The 15,246-nt window shown below is 44.0% G+C and overlaps 1 protein-coding gene across 2 annotated transcripts; it reads left to right on the plus strand.

Annotated features, from left to right (window-relative positions):
* Window positions 1-6,428: 6,428 nt before the first annotated feature.
* tnfsf11 (TNF superfamily member 11) lies at window positions 6,429-13,671 on the plus strand. 2 transcript variants are annotated; one of them, XM_028394365.1, is made up of 4 exons: window positions 6,429-6,548; window positions 8,976-9,011; window positions 11,557-11,686; window positions 11,964-13,671. In XM_028394365.1, exons 1-4 carry the CDS (start codon window positions 6,492-6,494, stop codon window positions 12,404-12,406), a joined length of 666 nt encoding a protein of 221 aa, XP_028250166.1. In that variant the 5' UTR covers window positions 6,429-6,491; the 3' UTR covers window positions 12,407-13,671. The 2 variants fall into 2 exon arrangements, with proteins under 2 accessions (XP_028250166.1, XP_028250165.1); XM_028394364.1 differs by lacking the exon at window positions 6,429-6,548 and adding an exon at window positions 6,852-7,322.
* The last annotated feature ends 1,575 nt before the right edge of the window (window positions 13,672-15,246 follow it).

A 15,246-nucleotide genomic window follows, 5' to 3' on the forward strand; every position in this document is an offset into this window, starting at 1 on the left:
TATTATATTGAGCATTTCTAGCTGGGCTAACAGTTTTCAGTTTGCCTTTTTAGACAACAATTAGACAACTATTTTAGCTTTCAATATTGGTTTTAAAGGTAGGGTAGGAGATTTTGAAAACTCAGTGAGAGTCAGCCAGATTTCGAAAGTAAACACACGCCCCTTTCTCTCGGAGCTCACCCCGAAGCCACGCCTCCCAATCACATGGACGCGCATTACCTGAAGACGAGCTGCGGCCTGTGACTTCGGCCATCATGCACGTACCTCTCTGGTGCGCGCAGAGCAGGAAGAGTGACCACCAGCCAATACTCTGCGCAGGGTCCACCCGGAGGATTGGCTGATGTTTTTAGCGTATTATAGCTTCCACAGATGATTCATATTCTTCGTTTTAACGCGAAACTGCCGAACTAATTGGTTGCTATCGGATTGTAAAGAGACGTTACACTAATTTAACAAAAAGTGCATCAGAACGAAATCTCCTACCCTACCTTTAAGCTAACCTTTTACTTACTATTTGAACCATTTGATTTAACTTTTCAAGTCGTCAGATTCATACAACTGTAGCTAGATTCATTTCCGCTCCTTCTCTTGACTACAGTTACTAACCATTTCAACCTTCTCCACATGAACTGTTAATGCAGCATTTCAACTATTTCAAAACCTTATTTTTCTGAAATTCTGTCAAAACACATTGATTTTTGTTTATTTTTTTATTTCTGGCTAATTGTTCGGCTCATACATTCCACTGTTAGCTGTGTATGACAATTATTTATTCATTAGCTATTTCTGCTTTTAGCTGTATTCTACTAAAGGCCTTGGTTTGTACACGGTTCCACTTAACAGTTTAGTCAATGAAAGAATCATCTCTATTTTAACTTCACAGTCTCACCTTCAGGTTAGGTGAGTACACCTTGTTGTGAATCACTTGTTGAATAAACATACAGGAGCTCCTCCTGATGATGTTTTTACTGATGCCATAGTAACGTAGGCTGTGGTGGGCTTCCTTCACACTGTTGACTTTATGAGTAAGGCCTAATGAAAGATCCCATGGAGTCACCACCAGGGAGATGGAAACACTCGTCTTTCAAAATGTGAGCAGAACACTACCCATGGCATTTCCCTGCCATTGTCTGCTTGTTTCCAGGAGTGACCACACAGTGATGCTGTATTAGTGTGTGAGTGAAAGCTGGACAACAACTCAGGCGCTGCAGCTCAGACCCAGGGCAGCTCAGACCATGGCACAACGAAAACTATCAGCGTGGGAGCGAAGTGATGGAGACTGTTATGAAAGGAGGAGGGGGGGATGGGGCAGCAAAAGATAAGAGTTTATGTCAGAGGGAACAGCTGAGTCATGATGAAATTCTGAGTGTTTATCTGAAAATCAGCAGAGAGCCTGGACCTTGGGTGGAGGGGAAATATCATAGTCAAAAGGGGCTGCTGGTGCTTCCCAAACCGACAGTTCTGTTTTGACTCTTCTGCAATTGAAAACAGCATCTGGGGCTTGGTGTGGGCCTGGTAACATGGTAAATAGTATTAAGTGTTATCTGTGAACATGAGCAGTGGGCCTGTGTGAGTCACAAAAACAGCAAACATCCTTGAGCCGGTGCACACTACGCACTGATGTTCCCAGCCGGGAGGAACAGAAAACAGATTCTACAACAGGTTACTTCATCTAATGTTGTGTCTCTGCTCATCTGCTTACACCCACTAGCTGTATTGACTCAGGTGTGTGCGCAAGTTTGGGTTCGACCACTGGCACATGAATGAGGAAACATCTTGACTAATGTTTTTCTCATTTATTAATGACCTCAGGATCCTTCCGTTGCATGTCCATGCCTACCCTGGAGATGACACCGTGGTCTGTGTGTAATGTGACCACAGAGAGGAAGCCGGAGATTAAGTCTGGGGAATCCTTACATGGCCAGATGAATAAGAGATGCCTCCTGTTGATGTCAGGGTGGGTCATGCCCTGGAACTTTTTCTTTTCCTCTATCCTCCATCCTCCTCCTCTGCCTCCTTTTCACCCGCCTTGACTGGCAGTCAAGCTTGCAATAAGTGTCCCATTATAGGAACAGATTCGCACAAAAGAGATGAGGTTTGCAGATTAGCAAAGTGCTAGGGGTTGCCAGGATATCAGACTTAGATGACATATCTGCTCATAGCTTACTGTTTATGTTTTGCACACTTCTCTTTGTAGATTTATTTCAACAGTTTAGCAGGAAGGTAGCATTCCACTCATCCGTTGTTTATATCTAAACGGATATATCTTTACATCTATTTATAGAAATTTATCACTATCTGAAATCAACACCTTCCTCTATAAACCTTTTTTATGTTGCTGTACCTGAAAGCCTAAATTGGATGTCAAACTAATGGTATAAGATTGTTCTAGACTCTTTGCCAGGTCATTGGAAACAAATCCCACAGTTAGGCTAAATCTTTTGTTTGGACAAAGACCTCTGCCTGCACTGTGATGTAAGATGGAGAGAGATGAGAGGAATAAGAGAGTCGGGGGAGGAAGGAGGAAGGAGCGGAGAGTGAGAGGATGTAGGAGCACATGGGGAGTGCTGACAGATGCTTTAACTTTCAGCAAGTGTGTTAGGCTTCATGTTGAAGGGAAGAACTCATGTTCACACAAGAGGAGCATATAGCTCCCTCCGCTGTGAGGGGCCACATGGATGGGGATGCTCTTTTACTGTGTATTGAATGCCACTACACCTGCAGCCATAGCGGTCATACCAGCAGGCAGCATGTGTTCTGGTTGTCCACTCTCTTTTAAACGTGCTTAAAATCTCTCAGATGAACTGATTAGATTTTGCTGGTCAGAGGATAAAGTTTGACACAGTTCCTTATTTGGAAATGCAATATACAATTCAACTTTAACCTTCAAATGACTAATGACTCCATGGTATTTAGAGCTAATTAGCAAATACTAGCATGCTAACACAATAGTGGTGAAATTTTACGCCTGCTAAAGAGCTTCAGGGTTTGGATTTACTTGTATCTTTCACTTCTCTTACATATTTTCATTGGAACTATCTACATCCTTCAGAAAGCTTAGCTGCATCCTGGCAGGCGTGGTCATGTGACCCCTCCCACAGCTCATTCCCAGGCACCATCGCCCACGGAGGAAATCCAAGTAGCCCCGAGATTGACTCCAACGGTGAGTTACACGCATAAATGGATGATAAATAGTACTTTAGTGTCACTCGTCATTTGAGCGAGCTTCCCTTCACAAAGTCCAGAAGTGCCCGTATGATAGTCTGCTCAGTCTTTTTTCTCCAACTCTCCCACACTCTCCAACCGACACACATCAGCTGAAACAGGATCTGCCTAATGGTCTGGAATATCCCTGTTTGGGCTGATCATCACTCCAATTTTCTTTTCAAATGTGTAGTTTTGATAAAACCGCAGGCCGGTGTGATGTGACGGGAGAGGTGGAGGAGGAGGTGGGGAGCAGGGTGTAAACATTGAGGTTGCTATGGAGGCAGCAGTCTAAGAAGATTTAGCAGTGTGTGTGTGTGTGTGTGTGTTTTATTGCAGACTTGGAGTGACCTTGTTACCACAGAGGATGTGGGAGTAAGGGGAAAGAGACAATTCTCTGCTCCTCATGTCGTGAGCCTTAAAAGCAGTCTCTCAATCAGATAACAGAAACCGATAATAAACAGTGGAAAAATCCAGGCTCGCTCTAACTGCAGTGTTCCCTGCCTCTCTCGTGCATGAAGAATGAAGAATCGTGAGGAGGCATGTTATCGTTTTAACAGTTAATGAAATACTATGCAACAGCTGTGCTTGGGATGCGTGCCATCACACAGCCATGCCAGGCAGCAGCTCAACCATTTCCTCATATTTGGCTTCTCTAATTTATGCATCTCTACCCTTCTGGTTTCCAAACAAGCTGAATCCAGTGGAATCATGTTGGTTGCTTTGAAGCTGAAATAGCCATGGGCAGAACCAGACTGACCGGACCCTGCTCACCGTGACTCCACAGTCTGTCTGTGAACCCTGAACCTTCACCTTTGACCCCAATACCTCAGACTGGATAAACTTCCAATGTCAGAGTTCAAGCATGAGGTTGGTGAGTTTAATGCTGGGGTGAGTATGAGGGCAATGGTGAACAAGGAATGCTCTTTAAAAACCAAAGATAATCAGTTTGCACATAACAATGCAAGAGTTGGCCGGTGGCAAAGGTAAACACCCTGTCTCAAGTTTAATCTTTGCATGCTGTTATACGGGCACTTCTGTATTTGTTTACCTCCCTTCACCCTTTCTCTCTCATTCATACTTCATCTTTTTTTTCTTCTTCTTCTCTTTTCCCCTCTCGACACTACAGGGCTTTTGGCTGTCTGTCATCATCTGAGAAAGCATCAGGTTCCATTCTTTGGCAGCACTGCACATAGCAAAACACAGGGGCATGGAGACTATCCAAACACACTTTCACACACATCTACACACACACACACACATTTGAGAATCAGCCCAACATGAATAAAAGTGCAGTACAACCCAAACAAACACACATTAACCTGAACGCTGCCTCTTTTTCCTGCTGCATCACCAAGCTCCTAACTCCTGAAGGAAATAGCTGAGGGCACAGAAAACCGACAGCTAAACACGGGTTCTCACGGTGTATTAACGGCCCCTGACCAGGAGAAAAGCACTTCACAATACCACGTGCCAGGACCAGACCATGGCCAGCCAAGTGACATGGGTTCAAACGACCTCCTGGGATTGATAAAGTCTATCTTCACCAGGTTCGTACTGAAACGGCGTCAGGAGATTCCTGTGCTGCGTTACTTCCAAAGAGAAAGTTGTGAAAATGAGAGCATAGTAAGACGGGTATGTGGTTGTACTACAACATAACCAAAATCATGTGTGTGGTTTTGTGAAGTTAGAAAGCCTATAATGATGGAGTATTAAATGATTGTAGCGCCATGAGGTTTGATGGTTTTTGGGGGAGGAGGGGGGCACAAATAAAAAGCCAGCTTTCTCCCATGAACTCCACTGGCACCCTGAAATTCACTTAGATTTCGCAAACTCACCCAACCTACTACAACCACCCCTCCTTCCCATTGTCACTGCTCCTGCCTAAAATAACTTCTGCTCCTAAAGCAGGCTCGTTTTCTGCTTTGGTTTTCAATACTACTCCGTTGTTCTGCTGGCAGTGGGGAAACAGGAGAGGTTAGGGAGGTCACTCTCTGGGCGAACAGGAGCCACTGCCGTGTTTAGATGCTGCAACAGCCACCATGTGTGACCGCTAGGCCGTCTGTGGACGCTCGGCCTTAATGAGGTGGTCCATGTAACAATACATCATTGTGCTTTTTAGAGAACGTAGGTGTCAGCGGATTATAATAAGAGATGAGAAGAATTAATAGCATCCTCTCGTGTTTGTTTTGGACTTTTTTTTTAGGTACATAACCGACCGTTTCAGACACACATTGCACAAACACTTCAATCTGTCATTCATTAATCATCATACAGATGCCAGTGTGTGCTAAGGAAGGGATACTAATAAACATGCATTCAAAGTGCTAATGAGACAGCTGAGTCTGTCCTTAACAAGAGAGGAAGAAGCACTACAAGAGCAAAGAGAGTATTCAAATGGGGGGGGGGGGGGGGGGGGGGGGGGGGGCACTGTGTTCACTCTTTATGCTATGCTAAACTAAATGTGTTACTTTGTACATGGAGGTAAAAAAATCAATCAAGGAAAGCAACTTTAATTGAAAAGGGCAACAATACAATACATACATTACCTACATTATCTTGTGTGTGGTAACATTAAGTAAACATTAAGGGACTTCACCACAAGGAAGCAGGTGGGTGAGTTCTTAAGAAGACGTGACAGCGAGACGGCTACCAGACAACAGACATTGAGATCTTTGAACACTGTCGTCAATGAAAACAAAAGGCTAAACAATGGGCCAATAGTTTAAGTATTCTTATTTATAAATTGTGGTTACCTTTACTGTAACTTATTATGAAAGAGTCTTAAGAGGAAGATAAGAGGAAATCATCATGTGCACACAAAGACCTGTTAGGACTCATGAGTCACTGTTATATTCATGCTTTTTACGTTAATGTCTCCACTTTTTGTAAGAGTGGAAATCCAGTGCAGCTTTACAAGTGAGTTAAAATTGCATCTAGTTTATCTCCAGAGATCACACAGCTCACAAATATGCAAAATCCTCGATTTCATAATTTACAAGTAGTGTTGGGCAGATGTGTTCAATATGCTAGTGTCCTGCCAGGGACTTTTTTTCCTCTTGTTCTAGTGCGAAAGCATCACAGAAGGATGTGATAAATGCATGAATAACAGTTCCCAGGTATTTAGCAAATGTGAGCATTTTAACCTTTGACCTAACCACATTATATCATGGTTCAGGCGGAGTCATCTGGTATAACTGTCCCGATGCTCCTGTGAACATGAACATGAGAGGTTAATGGGTTAAGTGGATCTGTAATTTGAATGATGATTTTGTCTGATATGACTGATGGCTGAACACCCTGGGACTGGAGAGCTAATGAAACAGACATCTTGTGTCCAGCAGGTAACCAAACCCTAAGCTGCATAATAACACTGTGATTATTTTTAATGTATTAACTTCATTTTGACGTTTCCAGGGCAACATAATGTCACTTTAATTAACTTATGTGAGATTTGTATGATCTGCATTCAGATTTATGTATTGATTGTTGATTGTTATAATATATGTATTATTTATGTACTTGCATTTTTCAAGGATTTGCAAGAGATGACTGCTGTGATCATTGCATCACTGTGCAGCGGTGTGTGTGTGTGTGTGTGTGTTTGTCACCGGGGGGGTGTGGACGCGCAGAAGGGGTGGAACTCATGTTCATGCCTGTCTGCAAAGGGCCCGTGAAGCCATAAAGGGCTCGCTTTACCTGTCGTGCGCTCAGGTCGATCTAGTTGACAGTCTGGTTTTCAGTCCTTTTCTGTCTGAGTTACCGGAGTTATCCCTCCTCTGATTGGCTACGGAGGGAAGCGCTCTCTCTCAGCCCACCCACCGCTGATTATAGGGACTCTTCCAGACTCGCTTTCCTTTCTTGCCGTTTGCATTGAGTCTGGGACCTGGCCCCGGGGCACACACACAGCGCGCATCATGGCAGCTACCCACAGCGAGTACAGAGGCTACCTGCGGAACACCGTCGACATCGAGGCAGGGCAGCACCGCTTCCACCCGGTGCAGAGTTCGGAGCCCACTTACCGGCCGCTCCTTTTCGGGACCCTCGCTGTTATGGGATTGCTTCAGGTGGCTTCCAGCGTGGCGATCTTATTACACCTGACTGGTTATCTGCAAGAGGTATGCTCTACCTATGACTCGCTCTTCCTCCACTGCTCCCTGTGTGTGTGTGGAGCTTTAGTCAAACTTTGATTCTGTGTGTAAATATTTACTTAAAACACTGTCAACACGTCTGAGGTACCAGGCAGTCCGACAATGGGCTATTTGCGCAATTTTATAATGCCATAAAAAGTTGGATACGTTTCCTGCTTTAGCTACAGAAAGCTGTCGGCTCTTTGAAGTAAAAGAATCTGCAGAGGAGAAACAGAAAAAAGAAAAAAAAAAAGCTTCGACGTCGAGTCAGCGCTCAGGTTTTGTGCGCAAACGTGTCTTTGAAGGCGCTGCGCTGCGCATCGACGGCAGGCAGTTTAAACACTTCTCCTTTCCTCGGCTGACAGATACCATCTCACGAACCCCCTGGTGAAACTTTCCACGAAGATTTGTTACTTTCAACGAGATCTGTTTTGTTGTAGCTCAATTCAAAGGCTCCGTTCTGGCGTGATAACATCTCAGCAGAGAGGCTCCGCTGCGAATTACAAATGTCAGACTTGCAAGATGTCCTGTTTGCCAAGTACAGATGTTTTCACTTGAAGCAGCGAGGCTGCAGTTTTTCACACGCGTGTTTACATGCCATCCACGGCGGTGTGTGTAATTTATATGTGTCATAAGTTGTAAACCTTTGAGCATGAGCAGAAGCTGTAAATTTCCTGTTAAAGGTCAAGAAGGTCTGCCTTCTTCCTCTGCGAGTGCCACCTCTGGCTGTGCATCAGAGCGTGTTTACCATCTTGTAGGCAGCATTTCTGATCGTGTAAAATAACATTTACAATTTGCCAGGATTGTTTTTGTTACTTTATCGCGGTTCAGCAGTTGAATGATGGTCATGTTTGAACAAGCCAGAAGAGCAGACCGCATCTCCGCACCGTCAGGATGCAGGGAGTTCACCTGGGGAGCATCTCTCTCCCTCTCTCTCCCTCCTTCTCTCTCGCTTTCTCAGTGTTTGTGTGTTAAATTTCTTTGGCTTGTCTTTGGCATAAACACTTTGCAGTGTGGTAGTGGCTAGTTAAGTGCTGGATGTGAGCCACAGGGAAAAGAAAATAAAAAGACGAGAAGGGAAGGTAGTAAAAAAAAAAAAAAAAGAAAAGAAAGAGATGAGATCAGAGGAGGGAGACAGCATTTAATCAGATGTGTGTGCCAGGAGGGAGTGATTGAAACATTCCTTGAGTTAGAGCTCTGACTTCTGATGACAGATGGTAGCACTCTTGAGTCAGCAGTTGTGTGCTGGCTGGAGTTTGGCACGTTCCATCCCCAGCCCTCAACACCTGTAGAAGTTTGAGGAGATGCTGGAATGTGCACAGTGCAGGAACACTGATGGGAACCTGAAAGCTTCAGTGTGTTTTTAACTGGCAAAAAAAGAAAAAGTAGACCAGCAAAGCTGAGTTTCCGGATCCTTTTGACTTTTGCCTGCTTGTGCTGGAATTCAGAGTGACATGTGGAAAGTAATTTAACCACTCACTCCCACACAAACATCCACACCGAAGTGCTGAAAGCCTTCCTGAACGTTTATGTAAAGATTTTCCTCCTACTCACACCTGCCAGAGAAACATTTTAATGACAGATGCACTGTGAGTATTTTCACATCGACCCCTCTCACCTCTTGTCTGTTTCTGTCTCCAGGTAGATCTGTCCTCAGCCCCTCATCGGCCCATTGAGGTGAGTCTGACCCCTGGTTGACTCCAGGCTACACATCCTCTGACTTAACAACAGTCCACTGAGCACATCTGCGTTTTCTACACACACACACACTGCTGCAACAGTGTTTGTGATCTGTGACTTATGCATCACACTTAATTAATATCTGCAGCCTTTGACAGATTTACTTGTCTAAGAGGACGGAGGACAGTTAAGATATGTCTTCCTGTCACCGTTGAGGAGGAAGTACTTGTAATAACATTTAAAATGAGAAGAATCCAGAGCAGTAAAAAAGATAATCATCTGCAATTTTGCACTGACGGAGCCACAATTTTCCCATGGGTGTATGTTTTCAGTGCATGCCACAGCTTTTGTAAAGCAAGCAGAAAACCCCCTACAGTAGGTGGTCACCCGGGCTGCAGAGACCGCAGCAGGAAAAACACCTTTCTGCTTTCGATTCTGGGTCAAACAGCTCGTCCTTTACAAAGGTTTTTTTTTCTTCTATGAGGCTGATTAATTACACAGACAGTAGTTTATAGCATCAGCTTTTGGTGCGTCACTCATTGGCGTCAGTGGTTGCAGAGTGTTTCTTCAATGATCAGCAGTAGCATGAGAGGGTTATAAAATGTGAATTCTTAATTGATGAAGTCATGTATTTTTCCCCTAATCTCTGTTTGGAAGTCGCCACCCATCTTTCAACTCGAGCAAAAACAGAATCTATCACTATCCAGGAAGTAAAACATCACAGAATACAAGCTTCGGCAGTGTTTGGTTTCCCATGATGCTTTAATTTCCTTTGAAATGATGTATTTGTGTTTGCCTCGGGTGTCCCTGGTGGAGCGCTTACACAAACCACCCAGCCTGCGTCCGACTGAGGAGCTCATTGTGTCGTTAGTTTCCCACAGAGCACGCTTGGAGCTTTATGAGGTGTCAGGGTGATGGGTCCACTTGGCCGACATGCTGTGATGTGTTAGGGTCAACACCGAGACCGGCGGCGATCCCTTCACACTTGTCATGGGGTTTACATGGAGAGCAGGCCTCAGTAGACAGCTGTTTGGCCTCTTTGATGTCAGGCAGGATGCGCAGGCCCGACCCACACCGGGCTGGGCTGGGCCTGTGGTCAGCATGATCTTGAGGAGTGGTGAGAACTCGGCACCATGAAGCAGACATGGGTCATGATCTGTGTAAGGAAGGCAGGAAACACAAAGAGACAATCCTCTTTGGTGACTAGGAAACTCCTCATCAGCATAATGGACTGTTGAATGATGCATGCACTGTGGTAGTGCAGGACCAAGCATGAGCCATCAAGTCAGACATAGCCAGATGCATATTTTTCAACAAGACATTCCTGCTGCTGAAGAGCGGCTGTCATCGTGCCGCACTATAATTCCAGATCACACTGCAGATTAGGAAGCTGCCAAGCTGCTGTTACTTTGTTTAAATAATCTCTTCACTCTGGTTAGAAAGGTATGATGTGGTCTCGCCACAAATCAAGATAGATCCCATAGAAAAGGGCCAATTGGGAGAGCGTTCACGAGTTACGAGTAGCACTGGCAGGACGATGTTTACCCCTGTCTCTTTCCAAGTCTCTGCACTATAAACATTTTTGTGCAGCAAATAGTTTTTGGACGACAGACAGTGCTAACCTTAGAGCGGGATCAGTGCAAATAAGTCGGGTCATGAGTAATATTTGCACAGCACAGGTGCAGTGTTGCAAAACCATGTGAGCAGAGGTTTTTTTGGAATGCATAGCAGAGTTTATGTGTGATATGTTTTAAAACTTGAAGACATTTCAACACCACTTTCCAAGTCTTTGTTTTCGTCTTTGAAACATGTTGGCTCAGAGATGTTTTGAGAGTGCCAGCATCATAGGAAAACCATAGAACATGTTTAAACACCTTCAGGGATAAAATAACACCTAAATCAGTTGAGTTTAAACATTTTTTTTTTTAATAAATGAACATTTTGTTTATCCGTGAGTTTTCTTTGTGCAATCGTGTAAGCAGTGCTAGAAAACAACACCTGACATGTTCACCTTGTGCCAGATGTGTAGGAGAGTTGGCAGCTCTCATCCAGTGACTGTTTACTTGCTTGGAAACCATGTTTTTCCTTGAGTACACTGTATACGGTCCGCCTTGCCCGAGGACAGCCCAGCTCAGACTGTGGATGGCGGCGTCATCGCAGACCTCGAATAGAATCAGCACTCAGTGACTGAAACCAGTCCAGATGCTGTTTGTGCCAAATCCGTGAGAAGCACAATCTTCCTGAAAGTTTACACTCACCGGGAGGCTTTCCTGTCAAATGCAACCACAGCTGTAATAAGAAGTTAGCGGGCCAGCCAGAGAGGACGGATAATACATACAGACATGCTGTCCATGGACACTTAATGTCTTCATACATGCACACAGAGCTCCATACAAACAGGCCGCTATTAAAAATAGACAACAGACCAAAGCTGTGGTAAATCGTGCTTTTAGTAAGAAGACATTTGTGGGTGCAGGGTGATCGTTGGGGAGTCCTTCACTTGTGAGTCAGTGTTTTGTTAAAATTTTCTTTACTTCTCCAGGAAGTGCAGACAGAGCCAGTGCTAAATGCTTTGAGAGACACAAGGAAAAATGGAAGACGATGCAAAACTCCCAAAGAAAGCCTGCCAGCAGCTCATCTACCAATCAAGGTGCAGCAGGAGTTCTCCAAAAGTGAGTGAAGGATTTTTTAATTACTTCACAGGAATCACTGTGTAAAGGAAGCAGGTTGCACCAGTTTTTCCCTCTCTGTTTCCTGTTAGTGTGTATACGTTATCACAGAGGTGCTTCCTTCTTCCCTCTTCACTGTAATGATAAATCTAAACAAGGCGTCCGCTAATCGGTGGCCAAAGTACTGTCTCATGATGTAGTGCATGGATTCTATGTGACTTTACACTGCTTTATTTATGATAAACGATAAATGATTTAACAACTTTCTGTGTTGACACAGAGGGTGAGCCAAGAGCTATCACCATTGACTGGGATGAGGTGCATGGATACCGCCTCAGAATGGACTACCAGAAGGGAAAGCTGCTGGTAATGGAGTCTGGTTTCTACTACGTTTATGCCAAAACCTGCTTCCGCTACTACAAGCATGGCGGACTAGATGACAGCAGTCATCCTGGAATCTCTCTGGTGGATGTCAGCAACACACAGCTCATCCAGTATGTCTACCATGAGAGTATCAAACTGAACAGCAAGGCCGTGGTGCTGATGAAGACGGGCAGCACCATGCGCTGGGACATCACCACCTATAACATGTACTGCGCCCAGCAGAGCCGGGGTGTCCGGCTGGACGAGGGGGACGCCTTGTTCGTCAATGTGTCCAATGCTTGGATGCTGGACCCGGAGGGAGAAGGGACGTATTTCGGGGCTATAAAGTTGGGTAACTGAAACTTGTACACGTGGTGAGCAGACATGCTACTGAACATTTGATATGCCAAAGAACCACTGTTAGTGATTTATTACGTTCATTTGTTTTATTTTAAATGTGTGTTTTGTGTTTTGATCTTCATCCAATGCCTTTATAAGAATCAAAAGGTAACTACCTTTAAAAAAAAAAAAGTCATCCTTCCTCCCTAAAAAAAAAGACAGTGACTTTACCCAGAATGGCACTGGAGCTTTATCAGACTATTATGGAATTTTTTTACACTTCAGTACAGAATACAACATTTAGACTTAGGAAATGACATGTGTTTATGCACTAATTAAACAAACCATCAGTAAGCAGCTGAGGAAGCGCATCTGCTGGCAGCGAGAAAGGATTTATCAGCGCCTATCGTCAGACAAAATGTCCAAAACGAGCATTGTAGTAGAAAGACCATCTGCTTGTACTTAGCAGATTATCACAGGATAAAAATAACAAGACTCCCGGGCCTGTGTGTGTATATATGTCCGTCTGTGTGTGTGTGTGTGTGTCTGACCCACAGCTGAGAATGCGCAAATGTTTTCCTGAATTTTTTTGGAAGTGTGAACAAGGCAGGCAATGAGGCGTCCTCACAGCAAGTAAGTCAACAGCCAAAAATCTCAGAGGCACCATTCAAACTTGGTGCAATGACGGATTCATTCCAGTTTAAAGTCGTCTGTGTGTGTGTGTCCTGCTTTACTGAAAGCACTTACTCGACTCTTGTTTGTTTTGTTTTCTGACGACCAACAAGCAATGCAGATAGCTGGACTGTCTGACCATACAATGACATGAATAGACTCTTTGTCTTCTTTAACCAGAGGAACCGAGTTGACTTTGGTTCATCTTTTAACTTAAATTTTGTTTTTCATTTGGCTCTTCACTGAGGTAAATGGGGAATATGCACTAAATATTTATTTATTAGCTCTAGTACAGAGACAGGTCATTGTTAAAGTGACCTCTCAGCTGTCAGTTATATTTTTATGTCTGTATGACATCCATTATGCAGCACTTAGAAGAAATAGTAGGCACGCTTTTTCTTATTAAAACACAGGGGCTTCATTTTAAATTCTGTATTTATGTATCATGATTTTGACAATTCTGTGTGTACCTGCCTAACCAAAAGCAATATGGTTATATTGTTTCTGTAGCATACCTGTAAGACCTTCAACTGATTCCATCTGATAGATTTTTTTTCCTTTCAGTGTTTTTATTTATGTTTGTGTACGTTTTAATAAAAAAAACTACTTTTTTACTGGCGTGTATTGGAACTGTGCAGATTCTAATGTACAGGCCACCCTGACTGTGATATTGTTGAGATGTGAGATTTGATCATCTCCAACATCTTTGGAAAATCCAACACCATTATGGCCAAAAAGTGAAGTCACGCTGTTCCGCTCCCCGACTGGTCAGAGCGGCAGCCCCCCCCCCCCCCCCCCCCCCCCAACTCGTTACAGAGATAGGTTGTATGGAGAAACCGCCCACTGCTGTTGCAGTTAACTCACAGCAGACGTTTGGACCTCAGCTCAGAGCGACCTGCAGAATAAACAAGAAACAGACTGCATGGGATGGGAATAATGAGGAGGATTTCATTACTTCACTGTTATGTGTATAATGTGTGTGTTTTTTTTTTCTTTTTCTGATCGTCGTGGTGATGGGTCTCCCATAAAGCCCTGTGGCGTGCACGAGAAAAACTTTTAATGTCAGACCCAAACAATTTCTCTATTGTCTGCTGTTGGGTGTTCACCAGCATATGGCCAAAGAATGGCTGAGTTTCATACGTTTCTGCTGCACGCTGGGACCTCACACGTCTTTCAGTGCATTGTTCACTGAAGAGTTTGAAATGAAATCTGTGAGGGGGTCCAAGGAGAAAGACTTGGCAGAGGTGACCGTGGAGCTGATTAGTTTCTGGGTGATTTTTATTGCTGTGTTTTTGATGTATAGGAGGGGTGATTGTGGTAGAAGGATATGCCTTATTCAGCTTATGTTTCTTGCATGTGCACGTCAACTCTTTTGAGTGATTGCACAGAAAAGCCAATTTCTTTTGTAGTGTGTTTGTTTTGAGTAGTTGAGACAACGTGAGCCACCAGGCCAAGCAGGTCCATGAAGACATGACGGCATCCCTAGTTGAGGGTTTGCTGAATTTAAAGTGAGCAATCCAGAGCTGTGTGTCTTCCAGGAATGTCCATGCAGTTATCCACAACACTGACCAAGGCGTCAGCTTGCTGGGTCATCACGCTTTCTTGAGTCTGATGTGAAAGTAATTTAGAGGCAACCATATTCAACAACAAGCCAAACAATGGAAACAACCACACCAAACCAGTGAGGTCTGCATCAAAGTGATAGCTTTCCAAGAACTGCTGGTGGACAACCTGACAAAGGGGCAGATGATACTGAACTCTGAGTTAGCTCTTTTCTACCGTGAAACAATTTGTCAATGCCCAAAATGGTGACTTCTAAACCTTCACCTTCAATCCCAGCATCAGACATGTAACATTTAATTATCCCTAATGAGACGTCTCTGAACAAAAAAGCATCTAAAAAGGCCAAAGACAATGTTTTGAGGCAACACTTGCACAACAAAACCATTCAGCCTGCTGTGGTGTCCATAGGCCTTCTCTGTTTCAGATTTAAATAACTGAAGCCATGAGTGTAAACACTGGACTTCCGCTTGCGTGCCACACTTTTGATGTGACTTGATTTCTCAATTCTTGGCGCTCAAGAGAAACCATTAAAATGTGTTGTGTCAGTAAACACTTTTGAAAAGCTTGGCGTCCACTTGACTGCCACCCTGAACTCACACACACATATATATGCTCATATCCATACA

This window comes from Parambassis ranga, chromosome 21, assembly GCF_900634625.1.
Source record: "Parambassis ranga chromosome 21, fParRan2.1, whole genome shotgun sequence".
Lineage (NCBI taxonomy): Eukaryota > Metazoa > Chordata > Actinopteri > Ambassidae > Parambassis > Parambassis ranga.

Coding starts and splice junctions, on each gene's coding strand:
- tnfsf11 (XM_028394364.1), top strand. CDS start 7,122: ATGGCAGCTACCCACAGCGAGTACAGAGGCTACCTGCGGAACACCGTC. Junction 7,323..8,975: donor TGACTGGTTATCTGCAAGAG/GTATGCTCTACC, acceptor TTCTGTCTCCAG/GTAGATCTGTCCTCAGCCCC. Junction 11,687..11,963: donor GCAGCAGGAGTTCTCCAAAA/GTGAGTGAAGGA, acceptor GTGTTGACACAG/AGGGTGAGCCAAGAGCTATC.